Source organism: Triticum dicoccoides, chromosome 3B (assembly GCF_002162155.2).
Source record: "Triticum dicoccoides isolate Atlit2015 ecotype Zavitan chromosome 3B, WEW_v2.0, whole genome shotgun sequence".
Classification (NCBI taxonomy): domain Eukaryota; kingdom Viridiplantae; phylum Streptophyta; class Magnoliopsida; order Poales; family Poaceae; genus Triticum; species Triticum dicoccoides.
The window spans coordinates 771,536,690-771,559,749 of NC_041385.1; the positions used below are offsets into that span (position 1 = coordinate 771,536,690).

General features: G+C 41.9%; 1 protein-coding gene across 4 annotated transcripts; it reads right to left on the bottom strand.

Annotated features, from left to right (window-relative positions):
- Positions 1-18,478: 18,478 nt before the first annotated feature.
- Positions 18,479-22,403, bottom strand: LOC119278405. Of its 4 annotated transcripts, XM_037559756.1 has the most exons (6): positions 20,978-22,403; positions 20,292-20,347; positions 20,179-20,222; positions 19,993-20,056; positions 19,835-19,925; positions 18,479-19,072 (listed from the first exon to the last, which is right to left on the bottom strand). In XM_037559756.1, the coding sequence occupies exons 3-6, from the start codon at positions 20,193-20,195 to the stop codon at positions 18,792-18,794; spliced, it is 453 nt and encodes a 150-aa protein (XP_037415653.1). In that variant the 5' UTR covers positions 20,196-20,222; positions 20,292-20,347; positions 20,978-22,403; the 3' UTR covers positions 18,479-18,791. The 4 variants fall into 4 exon arrangements, 3 of the variants coding, with proteins under 3 accessions (XP_037415653.1, XP_037415654.1, XP_037415652.1); XR_005137775.1 differs by having other exon boundaries at positions 19,835-20,056; positions 20,179-20,347; positions 20,978-21,564; positions 21,641-22,403; XM_037559757.1 differs by lacking the exon at positions 20,292-20,347.
- Positions 22,404-23,060: the final 657 nt, after the last annotated feature.

Genomic DNA, 23,060 nt, shown 5'->3' on the forward strand with positions numbered 1-23,060 from the left:
AAAGCACCGACAGCGCATCCAACTACAGGTCGGTGGTGACTGGTGACCCGGAGATGCGGCGACATGAACTTGGCGGCGACCGTTGCAAACCCATCGTTGGCGTCCCTCTTCGCAGATGGTGGACCGGTAATCCTCGCCTCCTCCTCCTTCTCCTCTTAAATCCCTTCTCGCCTCCATATTTTTTTTAGGATTCAGTAATTTTTAGGGTTCTGACTTGTTTGACCAGCTCTTTGGGAATTTCCTAGGTGGACATGCCTCCTGCTCAAAAGCAACCCCCCGCCCAACCCTTCTGTAAGACCCCTGCTCTATTTAATAACGATGAGCTCTCCTTCTAATTCTAGATTTGTTTTCTAACCTATGCAAAGAAATATATTCTGGATGAAAAAAGGTCAATTGCCGATATGGAAAACTAAATCTGCTCCTTGCATACGAGAACATATATTTGTTGTGTATCTTTTAGAAAATGTTGATTCTGTCGTAAGCTGATAAGAGTAAGATTAGTGTAATTCCTTTTTAAGAATTAGTATCGTGATAATCTCCCTGCTGAAGCAAAACTGTCATTGACAAGCGAGTCTCATCAAAATCTTATATCCAACGAGGATGGCAAGGATATAGTGAAGTCATGTTAGTTACACAACTGATTACAATAAAAAAATATAATAATTATGCGAGTGGAGGACGGGTGTGGAGTGACGGTGGTGTAGGGTTGTCATGCTGCCTGGTTAGTGATTTTTGTGCTAGAACTACTCAGAGGCTGTGTGTGACCTCGATCTGCAACAATAACATCCGGTTATTGGGTTTCATTTCCTTACTTCTGACAAAAGCATAAAGCATAGGTTAATATTGCTGCAAGAATCAGCAAGAGTACAACAGTCACATTTTTTACGCATGAGTTATTCTGGCCAATACGGAGAACACTACCAAGTTTGAATCGATACATTAATCAGCCAATTACCATGCTCTAGACGCCCAGCATCAACATGATACTACATTAGAATCATTAGAGACCACCAACTGATTTACAAATCGGGGAACAGATTATCATAGAAGATAATGGAAGGGTATGTATGCTATATGAAATATCTATCTCTCATGCTATTTATCCATGTGATGAAAATCTTAGTGAAGTTGTTAAAGTGTTTGTCAAAAATCATAAGTATGTTCCCTTCTGAAATTTATAGACATGACATGTGCTATAAGGACCTGGAGCATCTACTCTGAAGTCATAGCTCCACAGGTTGTTGCTGTCGATGGTGCCATGGTGGTGCACAATGCCTCGCAACTGAAAATTTTAAACAAGTTAAAGGTGATTCTGAAGGTTCATTCTTGCTTGAGCTATTTGTTTCCCTCTGGCAGACATGTTTTATTTTTCATGTTTCTATCCAAACTAGATTAAAGCAAGAGCAAAATTACTGAAAACAAAAATTTCTTTAATTTTCTGGACATGGTGCTTGAAGTAAGGCTGGTAAATGATTTTTTTTACATGAGGTAGAGGAGGAAAGGATTAATATGTTACTTTAGTACTCAAGTTAGCTGCTTCTTTGTAAAGTTTCTTTCACACTTTTATGTTTACACTTTCGCGGGGCATGGTTAAATGGTAGCATAAGAGAAATCGCATTTGTTCATATTGTATGATTTGGACTCTTTTCACCTTTAGTATGATGGCAGAATTTTTAGGTCATGTATCAACTAATTCTGTGTTAACCTTCATCTAGAAGTTCGTTAGTAGAGTAAATTGATAGAGTTCTTCAACTGTTCTTGTGTCACTGTACAAGTCAGCTACTGTTAAGAACAAATGCATTTGCAGCAGTGTTCTATGCAAGCTTAGATTTAGTACTTCTCCCTCAAATTGATATTTTCAGTTTTGTTATTCATCCTAAAGAATATAATAGTCTGTGATGTGGGATGTGGTCTTTTGTATTTTGAACGACAAATAGAAGTCTGAACCTACCTTTGCTTGCTGAGAGAAGCTACACTGGTACTATGCTTGAATGGAAATTGATGTCTAGATGACATGTACATTATCTAAGGGGTTTATTTCAAATGTAGATTGACGGAGTTTCGACAGTTCCTGGTATGTGGAAACATGCAATTTTTCTTTGAATGTAACTTAAGTTCTTAGTCAGAAGCTTTTTTATAACATCAGTACAGACACAAGCGCTCATACACGCGCATGCACTCATCCCTATGAACGCACACACGCACACCTTACCCCTATGAGCACCTCCGAAAGACTGAGCCGGCATATCATCTTGAGATTTACGAAGTCACCGTATGCGTCTAGTCGTCGACGGAACGTCTCCTCCCACTGAATGCGCATCGCCGGAAATCCTAAAATAAATCCAGGAATAAATACGAGCACCAGGATTTGAACCCTGGTGAGCTAGGGATACCACAGTCCCTCTAACCATCCAACCACAGGTTGGTTCGCAGTTCTTAGTCAGAAGCTTTTAGTTCTTTTATGTGACGCTCGAGTAGCTGGACCAGTATAAGCTATCCATTTTCTTGATATGATACTTGTGTTGCCAACAGGTTAGACGCCTTCAGCCATTAAGAATATTACTAAAAGAAACGAGTAGTTTGGTGTCCTCATCTTAACCTGTCTTATTTCTACTCATGTAGACGCTCTCAGAATTTATTTATACACTTGCTTCAGGGTATGGTACTATGTGATAATTCTTATATATTAATCTGAACCAGCAAATTGCATTCTTTTAACTTCCAAATTTTGGCATGTGGTTGATTCAATCATACATTCATACTTTGCCGATTTTCATTCTTAATCAGCTTGTGAATGAATAGATAACCTAGGAGCTTACTGCTCATGTAATTGCTGAAACTGAAAGCTTTCAAGGCAAAATGGACCTCAATATTAGAGTAGTTATGCCTTTCTTTAGCTTATCAGGTTTCTTAGGGCCATCATCCAGTTACCATTTTCTTGGTATACTAAATTAATAAAAGAAATGATGGTTGTGATAATAGTATGGCTTTGGAGGCAAAATGGACCTTGTTTTGGTCAATATAGTTATATGTGTGACACTTTTTAACCTCTGAAAAGGGGCATTGCAAGCTTAAGATAAGTAACATTGTTCAATAAATTAGTTCGATTGCTTATAGAACCAATTTTACAACGACGGACAGAAAAATTGGCGCAGCAAGGCGCGCGTATCCTTCTAGTAAATGTTTATAGCCGGTCGACCGGCCGAGCGTTCGGCCGGTCCCCTCGCTCGCGTCGCTAGGCAGCCCAGCCCACCAACCACAGAACTTATCTCTAACCCCACCACTTCCATCTTATCCCCTCGCTCTTTCTGGAGACCACACGAGGCATCCTCGTCCTGCTCGTCCTTCAGTCCCCAAGTTCTCAATCTCTCCTCCTTCCTGTGTTCTCTCCAAAATCCACACCTAATCCCCATGAAATTGAGCTAGTTTTTGTTGCCTTCTCTGCTCCGCGCAACATTTTTCCTCCATAGATCCATGAGAGGGGTGAGCTCGTCCGTGCTTTTTTGCTTTTTTTCTCTCATGCCATGTGCAGTCCGCCATGGATCCCATGAGGTTGGGCTCAAGCACAAGATTGATGTTTCTTTTCTTGCCGTTCATATTGGAGCAGCGTGCAAAGGGCAGGACGACCGTGATGCAAGCTCGTGCACCCGCTGTGTTACCATGGTGTGCGACGGCGGAGACCGGTGCCGGCCGGGGCAGCGATGTAGGAAACGGCACACCTTGTTGCTGGAACCGGCCGACTGGGAAAGCTGCAATCGGCATCCCATTGATGCTGGAACCTTAATCATTTTTGCTACCACAGGCGTTTGGTTTTGCTAGAACCACCGCCAAATTTGCAAGTTTGCTACTACTGACTTTCTGGTTTGCTGGAACAAGCTTGAATTTTTGCTACATCAACGTTTTTGACTTTTGCTGGGGGACAACTTTCATTTTTTTTGTTTTGCAATTTTTGCTACCACCCTTTCCTTGGTTTGCTGGATCCGATGCAATTTTTTGCTACATTCGGGATGGATGGAGCTGCATGATAGGGAGCTGCATCTTAGTTTTTTGCTGGAACCGGGGACACGGATAGCTGCTACCGGCGATTTTTTTGCTTCAACGGATATGAGGCCCAGAGAGTTTTTTTGCTGGAACGAAATTTCTTCATGAGGGGCGGTGGTGAGGCACGTTTTTGATTTTTTTTTTGTGCTGTAATTTGTGCTTTTTGTTGGAACCATGTTTTGATTTTGCTACAACGAGCATTTGATTTTGTTGGAATCGCCTGAAGCAGATTTGGGGCCAGTTTTTTTAGTAACCGATTTTTGCTGCAACCATCCTACCAGCGAGCGGGTGAAAGGACCACGATGTCGCCTAGAGGGGGGTGAATAGGAGTTTTAAAATCTTTTACGGATTTGGCTATATCCTAATGCGGAAATAAACTAAGCGAATACTTTTCAAGCACAAATCCTAAATATACTAGGCTCACTAAGTGCACCAACGACTTAGCATAAACAAGATGAGAACAACGAGGATATGAGTAAGCACAAGTAAGTTACACAAACATACTCAATGTATATCACAAGATATGGAAATGAATAATACACACACCCACAAGTAGGCAATACAAGCTTACACAAATTGTATCACAATATATGGAATTGAATGATACAAGCAAACTCAAGTAAGCACTACAAGCTTACACAAGATATGTTATAAGCTAGCAATTCACACTAAACACAAGATAGAACAATAGTAGGAAGTATGAATTACGGACTATAAAGTGTTGGCCTAAATAATCTCTACGATATGGTAACCAACACAATATAATGAAGACAACAAGAATAGTGAATGCGCGGTCAAGTGACCAAGGTAAACCACAAGTAAGGAGTTAGGGTTAGGGATAACCGAAGTCACGGAGATGATGATGTATCCCGATGTTCACTTCCATGGAGGGAAGCTAGTCACCGTTAGAGAGGTGGATGTTACCATGAAGGCACACCAACGCCACGAAGGCTCACCCTATTCTCCTTGAGATATCACCACGAAGGCGATTTCCAACCACTAGTGGTATACCTTGAGGTGGCCTCCAAACCTTCACAAACTTTTCGGGGGACAAATCACAAGTTGATTCCTCACCGAAGCACTCCTACCGCCTAGGAGTCTCTAACCTCCAAGAGTAACAAGATCAAGGGGTAAATGCTCAAGACTTGCTCAAATCACGAATTCCTTTGGTCAAGAGAGGGAGAGGGAGTGGATCTTCACTTGAGTGGAATCTCTCTCAAGAACTCTCACAAATCTCTCCGGGATCTAAGATTTGAGGTAGGAGAAAGGAGAGGGGGCTTTTTCTTCAAGTGTGGGTCAAGATAGTTGTGTTGCTCAGCCCCTCCACGAAGTGGTGAAGGGATATTTATAGTATGGGCACAAATCTGGCCGTTGGAGGGGAATTTTTCTCAGGTAAGTGTCGGACGTCCGGTGGATTACCGGACGTCCGGTGGCAAAATAGGCACCGGACGTCCGACGGCTGTAGCACGCCATCAGACGAATGTATCAGGATATTTGCGAAACAGGTTTTCCGGACGTCCGACATTTTCCGGACGTCCGGAGACCGGACGTCCGGAATTTACCGGATTTCCGTCCGTTTGATTCTGGATTGGCGCACCGGAATTCCGGACGTTACCGGACGTCCGGCCAAAATAACAGCTGGAACCCCAAAACTAAAACATGCATAACTTTCACATCCGGACTCCGATTTTGATGATCTTGGGCTCGTTTTGAAGCTATGGAAAAGCTCCAAGTCCTCAGATAGAGAACCACCCAAAATAAACCAAAATGGAGGGTTAAAATTATGCAAAGGTTAGATCATATATTTTGGGAAACTATTTGGCTTTGGCTTTTCTTTGGTATATAGGATATGAGTGGAATTGTGTATAGAAGATGTTGACTTGAGCAAATCCATCACAAACCCCTTTGATCCACTCTTAATAGTGCAGGATCCCTATAACTCAAGAATCATAAAAATAGCTACACTACATAGCTATCAAGAATCCATTCTTGAGTGTATATGTTTCTTTGGTGGTCATCACTCCACAACACTAACGTCAAAGGAACTAATACCTTTGACACGATCCGTTCACTTGATCTTGATGTTGATGTTTCTTCTTGGCTCAAGATGAAGGCAAGACATTGGTGAAGTCTTCAAGTCTCTCCCCCATACACAATGTGGGTAAGCTTTGCTTTGTATTCATCTTCACCTGTCCATCATGTGATCATCCACAAGCTTCAAGCATGTAATCCTTTGGGATGGTTATCTTGAACTTGCCCTTGTCAAGCATGATCGCCAACACTTGATGTCATCCTCTCATAGACACTTGAAATCTCTTTCTTGATGCGAGCCCATGAGAATCACCTAACCCTCAAAAACATAGACAACACATAGTATGGGTTAGTACACAGAGTGCAATTGATAATTTCTTATCATACCACAAGATCCTATGTGGTGCATCATTTGCGCTCGTGTGTTGACCATTTAGAGTTCGATCTTTGAGCTTCATCTTGGTCAACCTATATCTCTACTCCATGTTTAATCTTGACGTCTTGAAGGGTATATTGAATTCTTCACTTGAATAGCTTGCTTGAATACTTGGTCAATCATGACTCAACACATGAGTCCATTATGATCATATCTTTGAGCCACTCCTAGAGTTCATCATTCAAATCATCCTTTTAAGATCTTGATCCATTATGGCTCAAACCATAGCTCTAAGCATGGCAACCTTAAGATACTCCAATGAACTTCATTTTGATCATCTCAATGTAATTGTTGCTTCAAAGGAGTTGTCTTCCATTATTCTTCAATCACATTCCAATGGGACTAACCTTCAAATGCATATCTTAATGCAAACATTAGTCCATAAGGATTGTCATTAATTACCAAAACCACACATGGGGACAACATGTACTTTCAATCTCCCCCATTTTGGTAATTGATGACAATCTCAACAAGAGGGTTCATATAATGAATTTTTAAACAAGCACGCAATTTTTTCCGAGGATAAATTGTATACTTGCGGTGAATAGCATCATTCAAAGAAACTTGATGATATCAAAACCAGTTGTACTAACATCAAAACACTACACAAGCATTTGATGTTAGTAAGACCACAATATAAAGAGTAAGCTCCCCCACAATATATGCATGTGTGAATGAACTTTGAATTTCATTGCATATATTGGTTGATATAAACTAGTTGGAGATTTCTCTATATATTCATTCATGCAACAAGCATATATAACTAGGGTGAATAGCATGAATGACAACAAGAACTACAAAAGATATTTATTTTAAACCCTATAAACTTCTCCCCCATTGGCAACAAATGCCAAAATGGAAGACAAAACATCTAGAAGACCAATATAGTATGAGTTCCTCCTTGATGTGTGCATATCACAAGATGTGAGTGAACGCAAATGCACATATTCAATAATGAACAATTTGAGGAGCTCGGAATCTATAAAATGCAACTAGATATGAAGATACTAAGACATGTGAGGAAAACAGTCAAAACACATGAGTGCACAAGATTATATGCCAAACATACAAGCACTCACATCACAACCTCTTACCGAAGCCACCATAAGAATAAGAGGAAACAAACAAAGTGGCCGGCAAGGAATAAATGATATCAAGGAAAGATATGAACTTCCTCATGTATAAAAAATTTCTGAGTGGCCAATCATAATCATGATATGTATCCGCAAAGAAACTTTGCAAACACAAAATATATGCAATTGATACGAACATGATATACACAAGTGAATCCATTATTATACAACTGAAACCTAGTGATAATAGCAAGGCACATGGCACAAATTGATCTCATTTGCATAACACAAAGTGAAGCAAGCAATCAAATGATCCGATGAGCCAAAAGGATAAAAGAATATTATAATTTGGGAAAATGAGTGTTGTAAGGAAAATAGAGAAGCTCCCCATGATTTGTGCACTATTTAGAATTTTTGTATTTGGATACAAGTGCACAAAATAGGATCATCACTCCCCCAAAATCAATAGGAACACAAAACAATTTCAAGCAGGCATAGATAAGAAAAGAAACCTAGCATTTGCAACAAACATATGGTTGAGCAACATGTAACTGAGGCAACCTAAGAATAGGCACAACCAAAATGATGTGTGTGAGTCACGTCAAAGCACTTGAGAAGACTAGTATAAGGATGAGAGTTAAGCATCAACATAGCCTTGAGTAAATGAGATACAAGGTGCAAGACATGTCCTTCCCACACACACGAAGTTAAGAAGGACATACACACATCAAGCAAATGGGTTCACAAGCTCACTAATAGCAAACTAAAAATCAAAGCTTGTGACAACCCATGATGAAGATAGGAAATAATAGGCTTGTCAATACAAGCATAAGGACAACAATCTTCACCAAACATGAGTGCACTAAGATGCAAAGAGGTAAGACATGCACTCATTCAACAAATGCTTCCATGGAGCCACCAAAGGATATAAAAAATGAATGAAATGGTGGACATGAAAGAATAGGAATATCAACTAGATATGTAACTTCTCTCACTTGTATAAGATACTAGGTAGATGATATCCACAAAGAAGGATGAACACATAACATAGTTACAAAAGGAAGGAATAAGACATCCAAACGGGAGTCATAAAATATACCAATGAGATCTTTGCTTGAAAGCATAGCACATGGCTTAATATAATGTTATTGTATATTAATGAACTCCAAACACACAACCATCAAAGACATCACAACTAGCAACAAGAGATCATCGTTGGGATGCTTTGAGAAAGGAAACAAGTATCACAGGAACGAGTCAAGAAATTCATGCCATGATGCAACCTACACAAGGTTGACCCCATTTCTATATATATGCATGAAGTAAGTACTTGTTACCGAGATAGCATTGGTATGAAGTCGTAGATCAATAAAATGTCCAAGCTTGGCTCTAATCTCCTCATAGTGCCACCACCTTCATGAATAAGCCAAGCACTCAATGCTTCTCAAATGTACCTAAAACATTTTAAGTATAATATGGTCCCCAAACTTATTGGGTACGAAGTAGTTAGCATAACTACAACACATAGGGTAAAACCACTTAAATATGTGCCTATTGATATGAATTTGGATTTCATGCACATCATAGCTATTAAGAATTTGATGGATTTACCATATATATATATTGGATCAAATAAGGCAAACAAGGCATGTGAATTTACACATAGTAAATAAGCATGCACAAGCCTACCAAAATCCAGGGAGATACAAATTGGACAAATGACCACATAACCATTAATACTTCCAATAACATCACTAGTCATTCATGTTGACCAAAATGAATCAAAGTGACAAATCAACATATGATAGCACCCAAAGTTCAACATATGAACCAAGAAAAAAAAACAATGAGCATATAAGATATGCATTGCACACATACTCATAGGAATATCTCATTCAAATAGATATAGGACACTATAAACAATGAGATAACAAACTCTCATATAGAGCAATAAGATGAATTCAAACAAAATGGTATTTCGGGTTATCATTCGGTGTAGAAACCAAATAAGTACATGATCATCTATACTAACACAAGCATAACATGAGAGTTTAGAGATAAACACAATGCTTGGATAGAATAATATTAACATTCCAACTAGATAGATCATTATGCAAAGCAATAATTGGAATAGCTTTAAATAAATGATTTCCCAAATATGATTTTAAAGATAACCATGAGCAAAACCGCACAAGAATGCCATACATAAACAAGACATTGCATGCCACGGAGATATAAGATAATCTCAAATATAAATTCTAAGTGGCATCCCTCAATTGTTCATATTAACAAGGATTGTGATATGCACAAAGCATATAACTCCCCCACAATATGATGATCCATGTATTATCCACAAGAAGCAAATGAAACCCAACAAAGGATAATTAATGGATGAGAATTTAAGTTTCAAATGAGCTTTACATACCACATAGTAACTAGATAATATTGTACTAACAATACTAGGTGGTATCCCACATACATACACATTTAAGGTTTATGAAATGCGTAAAACATAGGACTCCCCCATAATGTGATGATCCATTAATATCTCAAAAGAGCCAAGTAAGATTCAACTAATGAAGCAATAAAGGCTTGAAACCACACACATAAATATATGAAGTGCATTGCGACCTACACATGCTAGATAACACAAATCAAGCATACTAGGAAGCACAACTATAAAAGCACATGCTAGGTACAAAACCTAAACATGCAAGGGACATAGTAACTTTCAATGTAAACAATGCAAGTACAAGTTACCGCAAAGAGGAACATTGGATTGATAGATATGATGATAATACACTTGACTTGGCATTAACCATAACATATGGTGAAAATAGTTTTTTTCATGAAGTAGCCAAGTCTCCAATGCCCTCCACACACCTATTGATCAAGTTTGAGCTTGATGCTCCCCAACCAAGTTGGGTCCTAAGGAGTTAGTAACAATAGGCTTGGCAACCCAAATGGTCTTGTCCACTTTGAAACCACTTTGGGCACCCACAAATTTGGCAAACACATTGCCAACAATATCCATCCTTAGTGAATAATGATTATTGACTATAGGAGGCTTAGATATGTTACCATTGGGGCATGATGAAGCTACGTGTCCCTTTTGACGACAATCATAGCAACATTTCCTCCCTTTTCTCTTCTTTAATTTCTTGACTTGGGGAGCAATAACATGTTTCATCATGGATAGTGGTTGTTCTTCAACTTGAGATTGAGCTTGAGGCCGCTTCCCATGTAGCTTCTCATTATAAGCCCTTTTCTTTAATGGGCAAGATCTCACATGATGTCCAGTCTTTTTGCATTTGAAGCAAGTAATGTTGGCCGAATTCTTGTAATTCCCTTGTCCCTTTTTCTTGTTCTTGGACTTGGAGTGAAAATTATGTCCAACATCACACTTTTCCAAGTCTTTCTTCAAACTAGTGACTTGGGCCTTGAGCTCATTAATTTCCTCTACATGGTTAGTTTCAACACTAGAAACAAGAGGACTAGTGGAAGTAGAAACTTCATGGTTAGAGCAGCAAGATAAGGTGAGCAGTTTATCATGAGTGGATATAATATGAGAGGTGGATGAATTGCAAGGATTAGCACATGGCAATAAAGCATTTAGAGTAGATGTGTTAATGTTCGTATGAGACTCACAAGATTTTACCTCGGAGACCATAGCTTCGTGATCTAACTTTAGCTTACTATGAGAGATTAAAAGATCCACATGAGTGCCCGAGAGCTTTTCATGACTTTCTTCCAATTTCCCATAATTTCTTGTTAGCAAAGAAAGTTGAGCACATAGTTCAACATTCTCCTTCAAAATTGATGCTTCACATGAAATCGAGTTAGTAGCACAAACATCATTATCAATATGAGAGGAGCAAGTAGAACTTAGTGACTTCTCATGAGTTGATTGAAGCTCCTCATGAGACTTAGAGAGTTTTATGAGCTCTCCCTTGACACTATTGCATTCAAGGAGAAGGAGCTCAAAATCCTCTTTAAGCTTACAATGAGTAATGTTAATCTCTTCTTTTGAAGACCTGAAGTCACTAAGCGTTTCATGAGCCTTAGCAAGTTCATGTTCAAGCTGTTCACTTTTAGCTTCCTCATTGAGAAATAAATCATTACGTTTTTCAAAGCAAGCAAGAACATCTTGGAACCTTTTATAGGTGTTATTTTTAGCTCTATGAAGAGTTTTCCCAATCTCATAGAGATTTTGAGTCAAGACTTCATCATCTTCCTCATTACAACTATCATCATTATCACTAAGAGAAGATGATACCTCGTCATTACCTCTTGCCATGAGGCACATGTGAACACAAGGGGTTGATGATGATTCTTTTGGAGAGGAGGATTCTTCATCAATCAAGCATGCCTCATCTTTATTGATTTCCTCTTGTGGTATGCCACATGTTGGTGAAGTGAAAGATGTTGAGGTATGCAAGTAATCGGAGGTGGAAGCAATAGAGAGCTCTTCATGATTTAAAAATGTGGAGAACTCCTCCATTAACTCCCCAAAAAGAATATTGTCTTCATGAAGATTGGATCCACCATATATATCTTCAATTTTGGTCCAAGCATCATGAGCCAACGAACAAGACGAAATTGACTTGAACACCTCGAAGGTTATAGCTTGGTGAATGATACTTAAAGCTTCACTATCAAGATGCATATCACCAAGTGACGGAGATTGTCCATCCTTTAGATTTGAATTCCCTACAACCACAATCCGCAAAGCATTTGGACCCATGGCCCGAAAGTGATAAAGCATGCGTAATCTCCACATAATGTAATTTGAGCCATTAAAAGAAAATGTGTCATCGTGCACTAGTTCACTAGTCGACATCTTTACTCTCTAGGCGGTTAAGCCTAATAAGGAGAGACCTAGCTCTGATACCAATTGAAAGGACCACGATGTCGCCTAGAGGGGGGGGTGAATAGGCGTTTTAAAATCTTTTACGGATTTGGCTATATCCTAATGCGGAAATAAATTAAGCGAATACTTTTCAAGCACAAATCCTAAATATACTAGGCTCACTAAGTGCACCAACAACTTAGCATAAACAAGATGAGAACAACGAGGATATGAGTAAGCACAACTAAGTTACACAAACTTACTCAATGTATATCACAAGATATGGAAATGAATAATACACACACCCACAAGTAGGCAATACAAGCTTACACAAATTGTATCACAATATATGGAATTGAATGATACAAGCAAACTCAAGTAAGCACTACAAGCTTACACAAGATATGTTATAAGCTAGCAATTCACATTAAACACAAGATAGAACAATAGTAGGAAGTATGAATTGCGGACTATAAAGTGTTGGCCTAAAATATCTTTACGATATGGTAACCAACACAATATAATGAGGACAACAAGAATAGTGAATGCACGGTCAAGTGACCAAGGTAAACCACAAGTAAGGAGTTAGGGTTAGGGATAACCGAAGTCACGGAGACGATGATGTATCCCGATGTTCACTTCCATGGAGGGAAGCTAGTCACCGTTAGAGAGGTGGATGTAACCACGAAGGCACACCAACACCACGAAGGCTCACCCTATTCTCCTTGAGATATCACCATGAAGGCGATTCCCAGCCACTAGTGGTAGACCTTGAGGTGGCCCCCAAACCTTCACAAACTTTTCGGGGGACAAATCACAAGTTGATTCCTCACCGAAGCACTCCTACCGCCTAGGAGTCTCCAACCTCCAAGAGTAACAAGATCAAGGGGGAAATGCTCAAGACTTGCTCAAATCACGAATTCCTTTGGTCAAGAGAGGGAGAGGGAGTGGATCTTCACTTGAGTGGAATCTCTCTCAAGAACTCTCACAAATCTCCCCGGGATCTAAGATATGAGGTAGGAGAAAGGAGAGGGAGCTTTTCTTCAAGTGTGGGTCAAGATAGTTGTGTTGCTCAGCCCCTCCACGAAGTGGTGAAGGGATATTTATAGTATGGGCACAAATCTGGCCGTTGGAGGGGAATTTTTCTCAGGTAAGTGTCGGACGTCCGGTGGATTACCGGACGTCCGGTGGCAAAACAGGCACCGGACGTCCGGTGGAACACCGGACGTCCGACGGCTGTAGCACGCCATCAGACGAATGTATCAGGATATTTGCGAAACAGGTTTGACGGATGTCCGACATTTTCCGGACGTCCAGAACTTACCGGATTTCCGTCCGTTTGATTTTGGATTGGCGCACCGGAATTCCGGACGTTACCGGACGTCCGGCCAAAATAACAGCAGGAACCCCAAAACTAAAACATGCATAACTTTCACATCCGGACTCCGATTTTGATGATCTTGGGCTCGTTTTGAAGCTATGGAAAAGCTCCAAGTCCTCAGATAGAGAACCACCCAAAATAAACCAAGATGGAGGGTTCAAATTATGCAAAGGTTAGATCATATATTTCGGGAAACTATTTGGCTTTGGCTTTTCTTTGGTATATAGGATATGAGTGGAATTGTGTATAGAAGATGTTGACTTGAGAAAATCCATCACAAACCCCTTTGATCCCCTCTTAATAGTGCGGGATCCCTATAACTCAAGAATCATAAAAATAGCTACACTACATAGCTATCAAGAATCCATTCTTGAGTGTATATGTTTCTTTGGTGGTCATCACTTTGAGCTTGATGTTGATGTTTCTTCTTGGCTCAAGATGAAGGCAAGACATTGGTGAAGTCTTCAAGTCTCTCCTTCATACACAATGTGGGGAAGCTTTGCTTTGTATTCATCTTCACATGTCCATCATGTGATCATCCACAAGCTTCAAGCATGTAATTCTTTGGGATGGTTATCTTGAACTTGCCCTTGTCAACCGTGATCACCAACACTTGATGTCATCCTCTCATAGACACTTGAAATCTCTTTCTCGATGCGAGCCCATGAGAATCACCTAACCCTCAAAAACATAGACAACACATAGTATGGGTTAGTACACAGAGTGCAATTGATAATTTCTTATCATACCACAAGATCCTATGTGGTGCATCATTTGCACTCGTGTGTTGACCATTTAGAGTTCGATCTTTGAGCTTCATCTTGGTCAACCTATATCTCTACTCCATGTTTAATCTTGACATCTTGAAGGGTATATTGAATTCTTCACTTGAATAGCTTGCTTGAATACTTGGTCAATCATGACTCAACACATGAGTCCATTATGATCATATCTTTGAGCCACTCCTAGAGTTCATCATTCAAATCATCCTTTTAAGATCTTGATCCATTATGGCTCAAACCATAGCTCTAAGCATGGCAACCTTAAGATACTCCAATGAACTTCATTTTGATCATCTCAATGTAATTGTTGCTTCAAAGGAGTTGTCTTCCATTATTCTTCAATCACATTCCAATGGGACTAACCTTCAAATGCATATCTTAATGCAAACATTAGTCCATAAGGATTGTCATTAATTACCAAAACCACACATGGGGACAACATGTACTTTCAGCGGGCCCGGCGAATGGCGACGGTGAGCCGGTGAGATGCTCCGGCGAGCGGCGACGGCGAGCCGGTGAGCGGGTCCGGCGAGCCGGCGAGCGGCGGCCACCAAGCTGCAATCGTCGCTACAGGGAGCTAGAACTGCAGGGTCGCGTTGCTGGCGCGAAATGCAGAAGGCGGCGTCGGCGACCGGTGACGACGACGGCGACCGACGGCGAGGGAGCGACAGGGAAGACACGGGAGGAGGTGCTTCGGGGCTGGCGCGTCATCGTCCATGGAAACTTTTTATAAAAGAAAAAGACATTCGAGATGAAGGAAGTGAATCGTGCGGCTGCGGATTGTTTAATCGTACGGTGCTGGTACGATCGGCCCAAATTTGGGCCGGCGCACCGGCGCCCATCACTCGCCTAAGACTTTGGTCTCAAATGATAGACATATGGTTAATAACCAGCCTTCTAGCAGCTTATTTATAAGCCTAACTTGAAATTTTTATTTAAGAAGTCTATTAACTAAGGGGTGCGCATTGATTTTCGATGTGTCGTGTCTAGGCCTTTTCGACATATGGTTGCTTTTTCGTTCCGAAGCTTTAGGAGTTGAGGTTCAAACATAATTCATCACGAAGGTCCTGATTGAAAGAGTAGCTCTACCACACCTTTGGATCGTCTCTTCCAACTAGTGGGCGACATTGTCACCACACATACCATGCTACAAACAATTACCAATTACAGTACCGGAGCTTCTCCCAACCTCGGTTCTAGTTTGGACAAAATCTTCATCGTGACAGAACCTAGTCTATCTCTCGAGCCCAGCTTTCATACCTCGCGTGCTCGACGACAAGTAAATAACTAGTGTTGTATATCGCCCATTCTAATTGAACAAACAACATTGAGGGAAACGTGGAATATGTTGACCTGCAAGAACTCCATAGCAAGACATAGCCCCTTGCAACACCTTCCAAACTGTCTTTTCAAACCGGATTCGGTTGTGCATTCCCCTGTCCATCTGGCCATTCTGCCTTTAACACATGTTGGTGTTCAAGTTCACGGTGATAAAATGAACAGACAGAGAAAGTTTCCGATCAGGTCTTCCACCTTTGTTAACATGGTTGCACCTCTTGGTGTGATAACTTGACGTGATACACTGGTTGTAATCCAAGAATCCTGCCAAATATTAATTTGTGCTTCGGTCCCAACCCACCAAATGCACCCCCGTGAAAAGTTTGAATCCCTGCAACCATGCTTTGCAAGTGTATGAGGATCCCTTCTTAGAACTAGCTTTCAAGATATAGCCATTTGGATAATATTTCATACACGTGACACAAAAGAGTCAGAGTTATGGATTAGTCGCCGACACTGTTTTGCTAACATATGCATAGTAAGATTAAAATTGTGAAGGTCCCTAAACCCCAATCACCCACTTCTTCTTCGGAGTGCATAACTTCCACCAAGCGAACCAATGCATCTTATTGTTCTCCTCACTATCTCCCCACAAAAAACAAGCAATTTTATCATTGATCGACTTGCAAACTCCTTCTGACAGTTAGAACCAAGCATGGACTGGGACGGACTTGCTTGAGCAACCTATTTAATCATAATCTCTTTTTCATTGCATTGAAAGGGTTTTTTCTTTCCACCCCTTCAACCTCTGACAAAGTGTATCAATAAGATGTTAGAAGAAGTCACTCCTGTCTACCCCTATGGTAAAGCCGGGTAGAAAAGGAGGAAGTAAAATGGGCGCCACCGTCTACCGTCATCCGGATAAGACGTGTCACTTACCTCCTCGCCAGTGATGAATCAACACGTGATGGAAGGCTTGGGGGTGGTGGTGGGGGGGGGGCGGTGAGGCGGATGTGGCTATATAGGGCAATCAATTCGGCAGGAGAGGACGCAATTCCTCCCACCACTTTTGGGGGGATGCGCGCAAGCTCACGCCATCTCTCTGCTCGCACGAGATCGATGCCGCGTTCTCCTCCTCTGCATCGCTCGAGCCTGGATGAGAGGAAACGGTCGATTTGGCTGCTCCTAAAGGGCCTACCTAAGGAGACCTTTAAGGTTCGTGTCATGCAAGCCAAACAGTAAATACAGACTACCAAACTGGAGAAATTTGCATCACGCCGGACTGGTTGGACCTAATGCATGCTACCAAATGCGTCCTTGAAGAATGACAAGTGCCCGCGGGAGGGTGTTTAAGTCTAGGTGTCGTACTCGTTCGTTGGAGTTATAGATTGAATTCCTACACCTAATTCCGTGAAAGCCAAACGAGTCAGGGTTGGAATTCGGAAATGAAATCCGTGAATTTTGACCTAAATGAAGGGGCCAAATGAGCTGTAAGTTAATTAGTATGGCACCCTGACTCTTGTACAATACTGATCATGACCTTGTGCTTACTATTATTGCTATATATTCCTTCCATCCTTGTCATGGAGATTTTATTTCAGTTACATCCCAATACTTTTTTTTTCTCATAGACTAAACAAAGAATTACTAGTAGATAACATAGTTTTAATGTTTGGTTTGAACTTCATACTCTATTTCAAAGATTAATCATATAAGCTTTCACTGATTTCATAGCAGATATTTCAATGAAATCTCATTGTTTTCAGCAAGGAAAACACGTTCATAAATTCACAGGCATGAATGCACACAAATTTCAGTCATTTTTAAAAGTCTCACAAGTAAGTTGAACCATGTTTCGATTGGTTCCAGAAACATCTAATCCTGCTTTCAACGAATTTCAGAAATATTTCGACAGAATTCATACTGATTTTCCCAGCTGTTGTACATTCACATCAATTGTCACGAATACACAAAACATCTAGGGGTTTCAAACATGTTTATACAAATTCTTGTCAGTTTTTACAAGTCTTAGAAATAAGTTCAACCATGTTTTGGATGGGTTCCAGAAACATCTAATCAAACCAGGGGCAAGCATGATGACTGTCGGGTATAATAAATAGTAGTAACAGCTTGCTAACAGTGAACAAGGCGATGGCAAGTATCCATCGTGGCCGTTGAGCCGAGCCGAGCGACTGCCGACCGTTGGTTGGATAACTGAATCTCTCCACAGGTGCGGTAGCTTCTTCGGTAAGCGCGGGAGGTGTCAGCCAGGGAGGACGGACAACGAGCTCAGTTGCCAAAACAGCAGTCAAGTACAGTACTGATTAATTACAACTACTGTACTACATCAGCTACCATAATTTTATTAGCGTAATTAATTAACCACCAGGTTTATTTGCAGCACTACTAGTAATGATATGATAAACTATTACCCTTTTGGTAACAGAATCAAAGCTGCTAGTAGAAACTATTACTACTATCCTTTTGGCAATAGATAGAATCTATGAATGAACTCTTCATCTTCACCTGTGCAGGGTCGATGAGCTTATCCTAAAGCGGTCAAGCTCTTTCGATCTGAGACCAGCATAGCATAGCATAGCAAAATAATTCATGCTAACAGCAACAACTGCAAAACATAGCAAGTTGCAGCAGTTGGACAAACCAGAAATAACAGACCAACTGCAAACAAACATAGTAACGTAGTGTTTTCTGATAACCTAGCCCTCGAAGTGGTGGTTTCTTGCAATTTACTCCACCACGGCTGCAAGCAAATCAAGCTGTACTTCTCCACAACCAAACTAATAATTCACTGATAAAAAATTACTAACTTAGTCTAAGATAATTCAACACATAACAAAGGAAAACCAAGAATTAACATGTGAGACTTCTTTTGGCATCTGAGTTATCAGAGCCTTGTAAATCACTGGCGGAGTTGTGCTAGATTGCGTAGGCCACAGTCAAGGACAGTTACAAGCGGCAGCACCTCAGAAAAGATGGGGATGTTCGGAAACTGATAAATGTTGTCCGAACCCCAATGCTTCAGCGAGGCTGGGACCATTGGCTGGTGGGACATCAGTGACTTGAGCAGCTTCAGCTCTGGCTCCGAAGGGTTTGAGAAGTGGCGACCCAGCGGCAAGGAGAGCCATTGTTTGCCGTCTTCTCTAGTCTTCACCACTGGTTTCTTCGTTGGGTCAAAATAGCCTTCAGCAAAAGCAAGGTTAGTAAAGCAAGATTAATGATCAGCTGCTGGTAACACCTGCTAAAGCAACACCTATTTCTCAAAACTTCAGTAGATGAGCTGCACAGCCTTACTGCAAATGACATTACTGCCATCGCAAGTTTTGCATTCTACTCAAATTTATAATTTCCTCTTTTGTGAGACGATGAAATGAACCTTGGCTCAGTTCCTCTTATTTAACCACCACTTAAAAAATGTTTCGCACTTCCTACTCCCTCCGGGCGGATTTGTAATTTGGCTCATGGACCCCAGGTGTACCCGGGGTGTAATTCGCCCCATGATAACCTCATAGTATTTAATCACCCCGTAATTAACCGCCATGGCTATCCAAGGGAAACAACATCCACCAATACATGCAGGTTTCGCTAGCCATTTATTGGGCAATGGGAGATGTCGTTGGTAGAGGATTGCATGGAGGCGCATGCAGAGATAATGTAGAGTATGCGTGAATTTTGGGATGCATGGAGGATGGCAACAAACACTGCATTAATCACTGGAATTAGACACGGACCAAAGAATCAATCGGAAGAGTAACCACGCGTCTTGGTCGCAGCGCAATGGTACTCCTGATACCCGTCCGGAGGGAATACAAAATTTAGGGTCTCACAGCAAGGAGCAAAACTGGACCAGTATATGGAAGTTCAACCAACCAGTAAAGAAGATCCTCAAATTTGTAAAAAAAAAGAAAAAAACAGCACCAGAGAACAAGCATTGTCAATGTTTACCTGATTCTGATCCTGATGAGACCACAATGGCATGAAGGGACTGTAGTATAACGGTCTGCCCTCTATTACTGCATTCATCCGAACTCAGTACCTGTACAAAAATAGTTAAATATTAGTAAATTGAGATGGCAAGATGGATAAAGATCAATAAAACATATCTGATTGGTTTCCTCGAAATTCAATGTTCCACTTGGTGCAGATGTGGCTTCACCAGCGCATGACCTTAAGCAAATTACAAGAAAAGGAAGATGTCAAATGTTATCAGGGCAAACTAGAAAATTATGCAATTAAAACAACAAATTTGGACCATCGTTGTCAAAAAGTTGTCCAAACAGAGAACTTACAATGGACCGTAACGCATATCAGGCACAGAGGAATCACCATGGATCTATGAACATAAAAATAAAAAGTTAGGTCGTAAAATTATTCGTAATGAGGAAGGAAGCAGGTCACTTGCTGTTGCATCATTGAGGGCATTCTCAGAGTAGTTTGTCTCTGTGGATGGAAAACAACCTGTAATATGATGAAAGTCATTAACAAAACTCAAATGGTCAATGCAATTGGAAACATGGGTTTCAGCAGCAACAACAGCACAGCAGATTTAGCACAATAATTCAAAAGCTCAGTCCAGGACATGTTTGAATACAAAGTAAATTTGGAGTTCTCTTGCAGTGGTAAAATAGATTGTAGTCTATAGTGGTTTGAGGTAATGAACTGCAAGCACTCTTCCACAAATGTGTATTTTCCGTAATAAATCCTTCCAAGACCATTAATATGAGAAACAGCTTCCTCATGAAAACTGCTATGCCAGGGGGGGTTCCTTCTCTCATACTGTTGTACTTGGGAAAGTTCCCCTCTGTTGACACTTTTCTTTTAGTATGCAATTTTAGAGTATTAGAAGTTCTTCCCTAGAGATCTTCTCAAAGAAAAGAGAAACAGATCTTCATTTACATGGTTGATTAGGTTTTTCACGTCAGACAATGAATCCTAATAGTATAAGGAAACAACCTTAATAGAAGACTAGGTAGCACAATAAGCACAATAGCATACAGAACCAAATAGATAAGAAAACCTAGTGGCACGAAGCATTATTCATGTGAGATGCACAAAAGGGCATTATAACGTCACATGTACAGTAAATACCTGGAGTTGTGTATTCAGATAATAGGAGAATGTAGAGGGGAGTACGGCTGGTAGAGCGTAGCCACCTTCCGAGTAAGTATATGGTTGAATTAGTCTCAACGTCTTCTTTTCAATGTCGACACCAACAATCCATGACTTGTGATCTTCAGGTTTCACCTTCGCTATAAGGTAGACAGTAGTGTCACCATGAATGCCAAAGGTCGGGTCATATGGTTTCAGGTTCCTCAATGTCGACTTTTCAGCAAAAGCAAGTCACTGAGACGACACCATAGAATACTTTGGGTCATACTCGGAGATGTCATCAACATGGACAGCATGGGCCCTGAGCCAATAGTCCCGTGAAGGAAACCTAAAATATGAGTGGATCTTCCAACCATCAGGGACAATAATAGGTTCCACTTGCTTTACAACAGGATAGATGAGCTCTGAATCATATATGATATCGTTGCTGTCGAAATCCTTCATCGTCTTGGAGATGATATCAGAAGTTTCATCACGAGCAATAGCCGGTATGCAGAAATGATCGATCTCAACGAACTTAAAGATCCCACTGCAGTAGGTGACATCCCGGAGCAACCCCACGTCCCCTGCAAGTAGAAGGGGATTGCTAATTTCAGGTTTGGGGAGAGGGATGAGCCGGAGAAGTGGGTCACTATCAAGCACCTTGCAGGTGACAATGCCGCGCCAGAGGTCCACCCAGCCTAGCTCATCTGCTCCAAGCGGGAGAACCTTGTGGAATTGACAGGGCAGGTCATCATCTCCCCAGACCGTAGGAGATGCCGGCGGCTGCAACGGCGTGGTGCTCCATTTGCAAGTCTTGGAAGAGTAAAGGTGGAGGTCGTGTGCCCAATTTCACTCCCAACGGAGAGATCGGCGAGGACGTAGCTGCCCTCGGCGTCGTCGGGGCAGGGGACGATGCCCACGGATACCGAATCCCTGCTGCTGCCCAGAGGAGTTGGCGGGATGGGTTCGAGCGACGGGCCGCCGCCGCGCCCGGCCTTGTAGATGAAGTACTCGACGAGATTGCTTCCGTCGCTTCGGGTGACGAAGAGGATACGGAAGAGGAAGAGGCCCTTGGCCGAGAAGAGAAACAGGGGCATGAAGTCGAAGTCGTCCTCGCCCTCGAGCTTGGAGAGGTGGACGTGGAAGTAGGAGATCTCCGGCAGAGGCACGAGGTAGAAGGCCACCCGGACGTCGCGACCGGTGGTTGTCTTGCACGAAGCGCTGGTGGCGTCCTCGCGGTCGTCGTCGTACCCCTTCTTTTCGAGGAGAACCCAAGCAGGGTACCGCGGAACGGTGGCGGCGGCGGCGGAATCGCCGGCGGAGGGGGCCATACCAGCCAGGCGGCGCAAGGCGTGGGCGCGGATCGGATTTGGGACCTAGGGTTTGTTGCGGCGCGGATTTGGGGATCTAGGGTTCGCCTCTCCACGAGTCCACGGGATTATAGCTGGCCAAACGGGCCGGCCCGGCACGGCCCATCCTAATCGTGCCTGGCACGGCCCGGCCCGCCAAGGCACGATTATTATACGGGCCGTGCCGTGCCGGCCCGCGTGCTGCAGCCTGCAGCCCAGGCACGGCCCAGTTAGTAAACGGGACGGCACATTGGCCCGTTTAGCACGGTGGGCTGCATAATTTTAGCCTGTTATTTGACGCACTGAGCGTTTTTTAGCCTATTTTTACATGTTGGGCCATATATATATGTATAAAAAATAAAAAAAAGTAATCGGGCTGTGCCGTGCCGGCCCGCGTGCCCAGCCTCCAGGCCCAGGCACGGCCCAGGGCGTGCCGCGTGCCTGGCCCGGCCCGTTTAGCCCGTGTCGTGCCTGGCCCAAGGCGGGCCGTGCCGGCGTGCTCACGGGCCGGCCCGAAAAAACCGGCCCATTTGGCCAGCTATACACGGGATGACCTCTGGTGTTTTTTTCTTTGTATTTTTTATTACAACAATAAGACTTTGGTCTCAAATGATAGACATGTGGTTTACAAGTTTAAGACTCGTAGTTTTTTTAGGGTTTGTGAAAGTAACCAGCCTTCTAGACAGCTTATTTAGGGCAATGCCCAACGCTCCACTCTGTACCGATGCCCC

Coding starts and splice junctions, on each gene's coding strand:
- LOC119278405 (XM_037559757.1), bottom strand. Junction 19,926..19,992: donor ATTTCGAGGAAACCAATCAG/ATATGTTTTATT, acceptor ATTTTTGTACAG/GTACTGAGTTCGGATGAATG. Junction 19,073..19,834: donor CTCATCAGGATCAGAATCAG/GTAAACATTGAC, acceptor CTTTTGCTGAAG/GCTATTTTGACCCAACGAAG.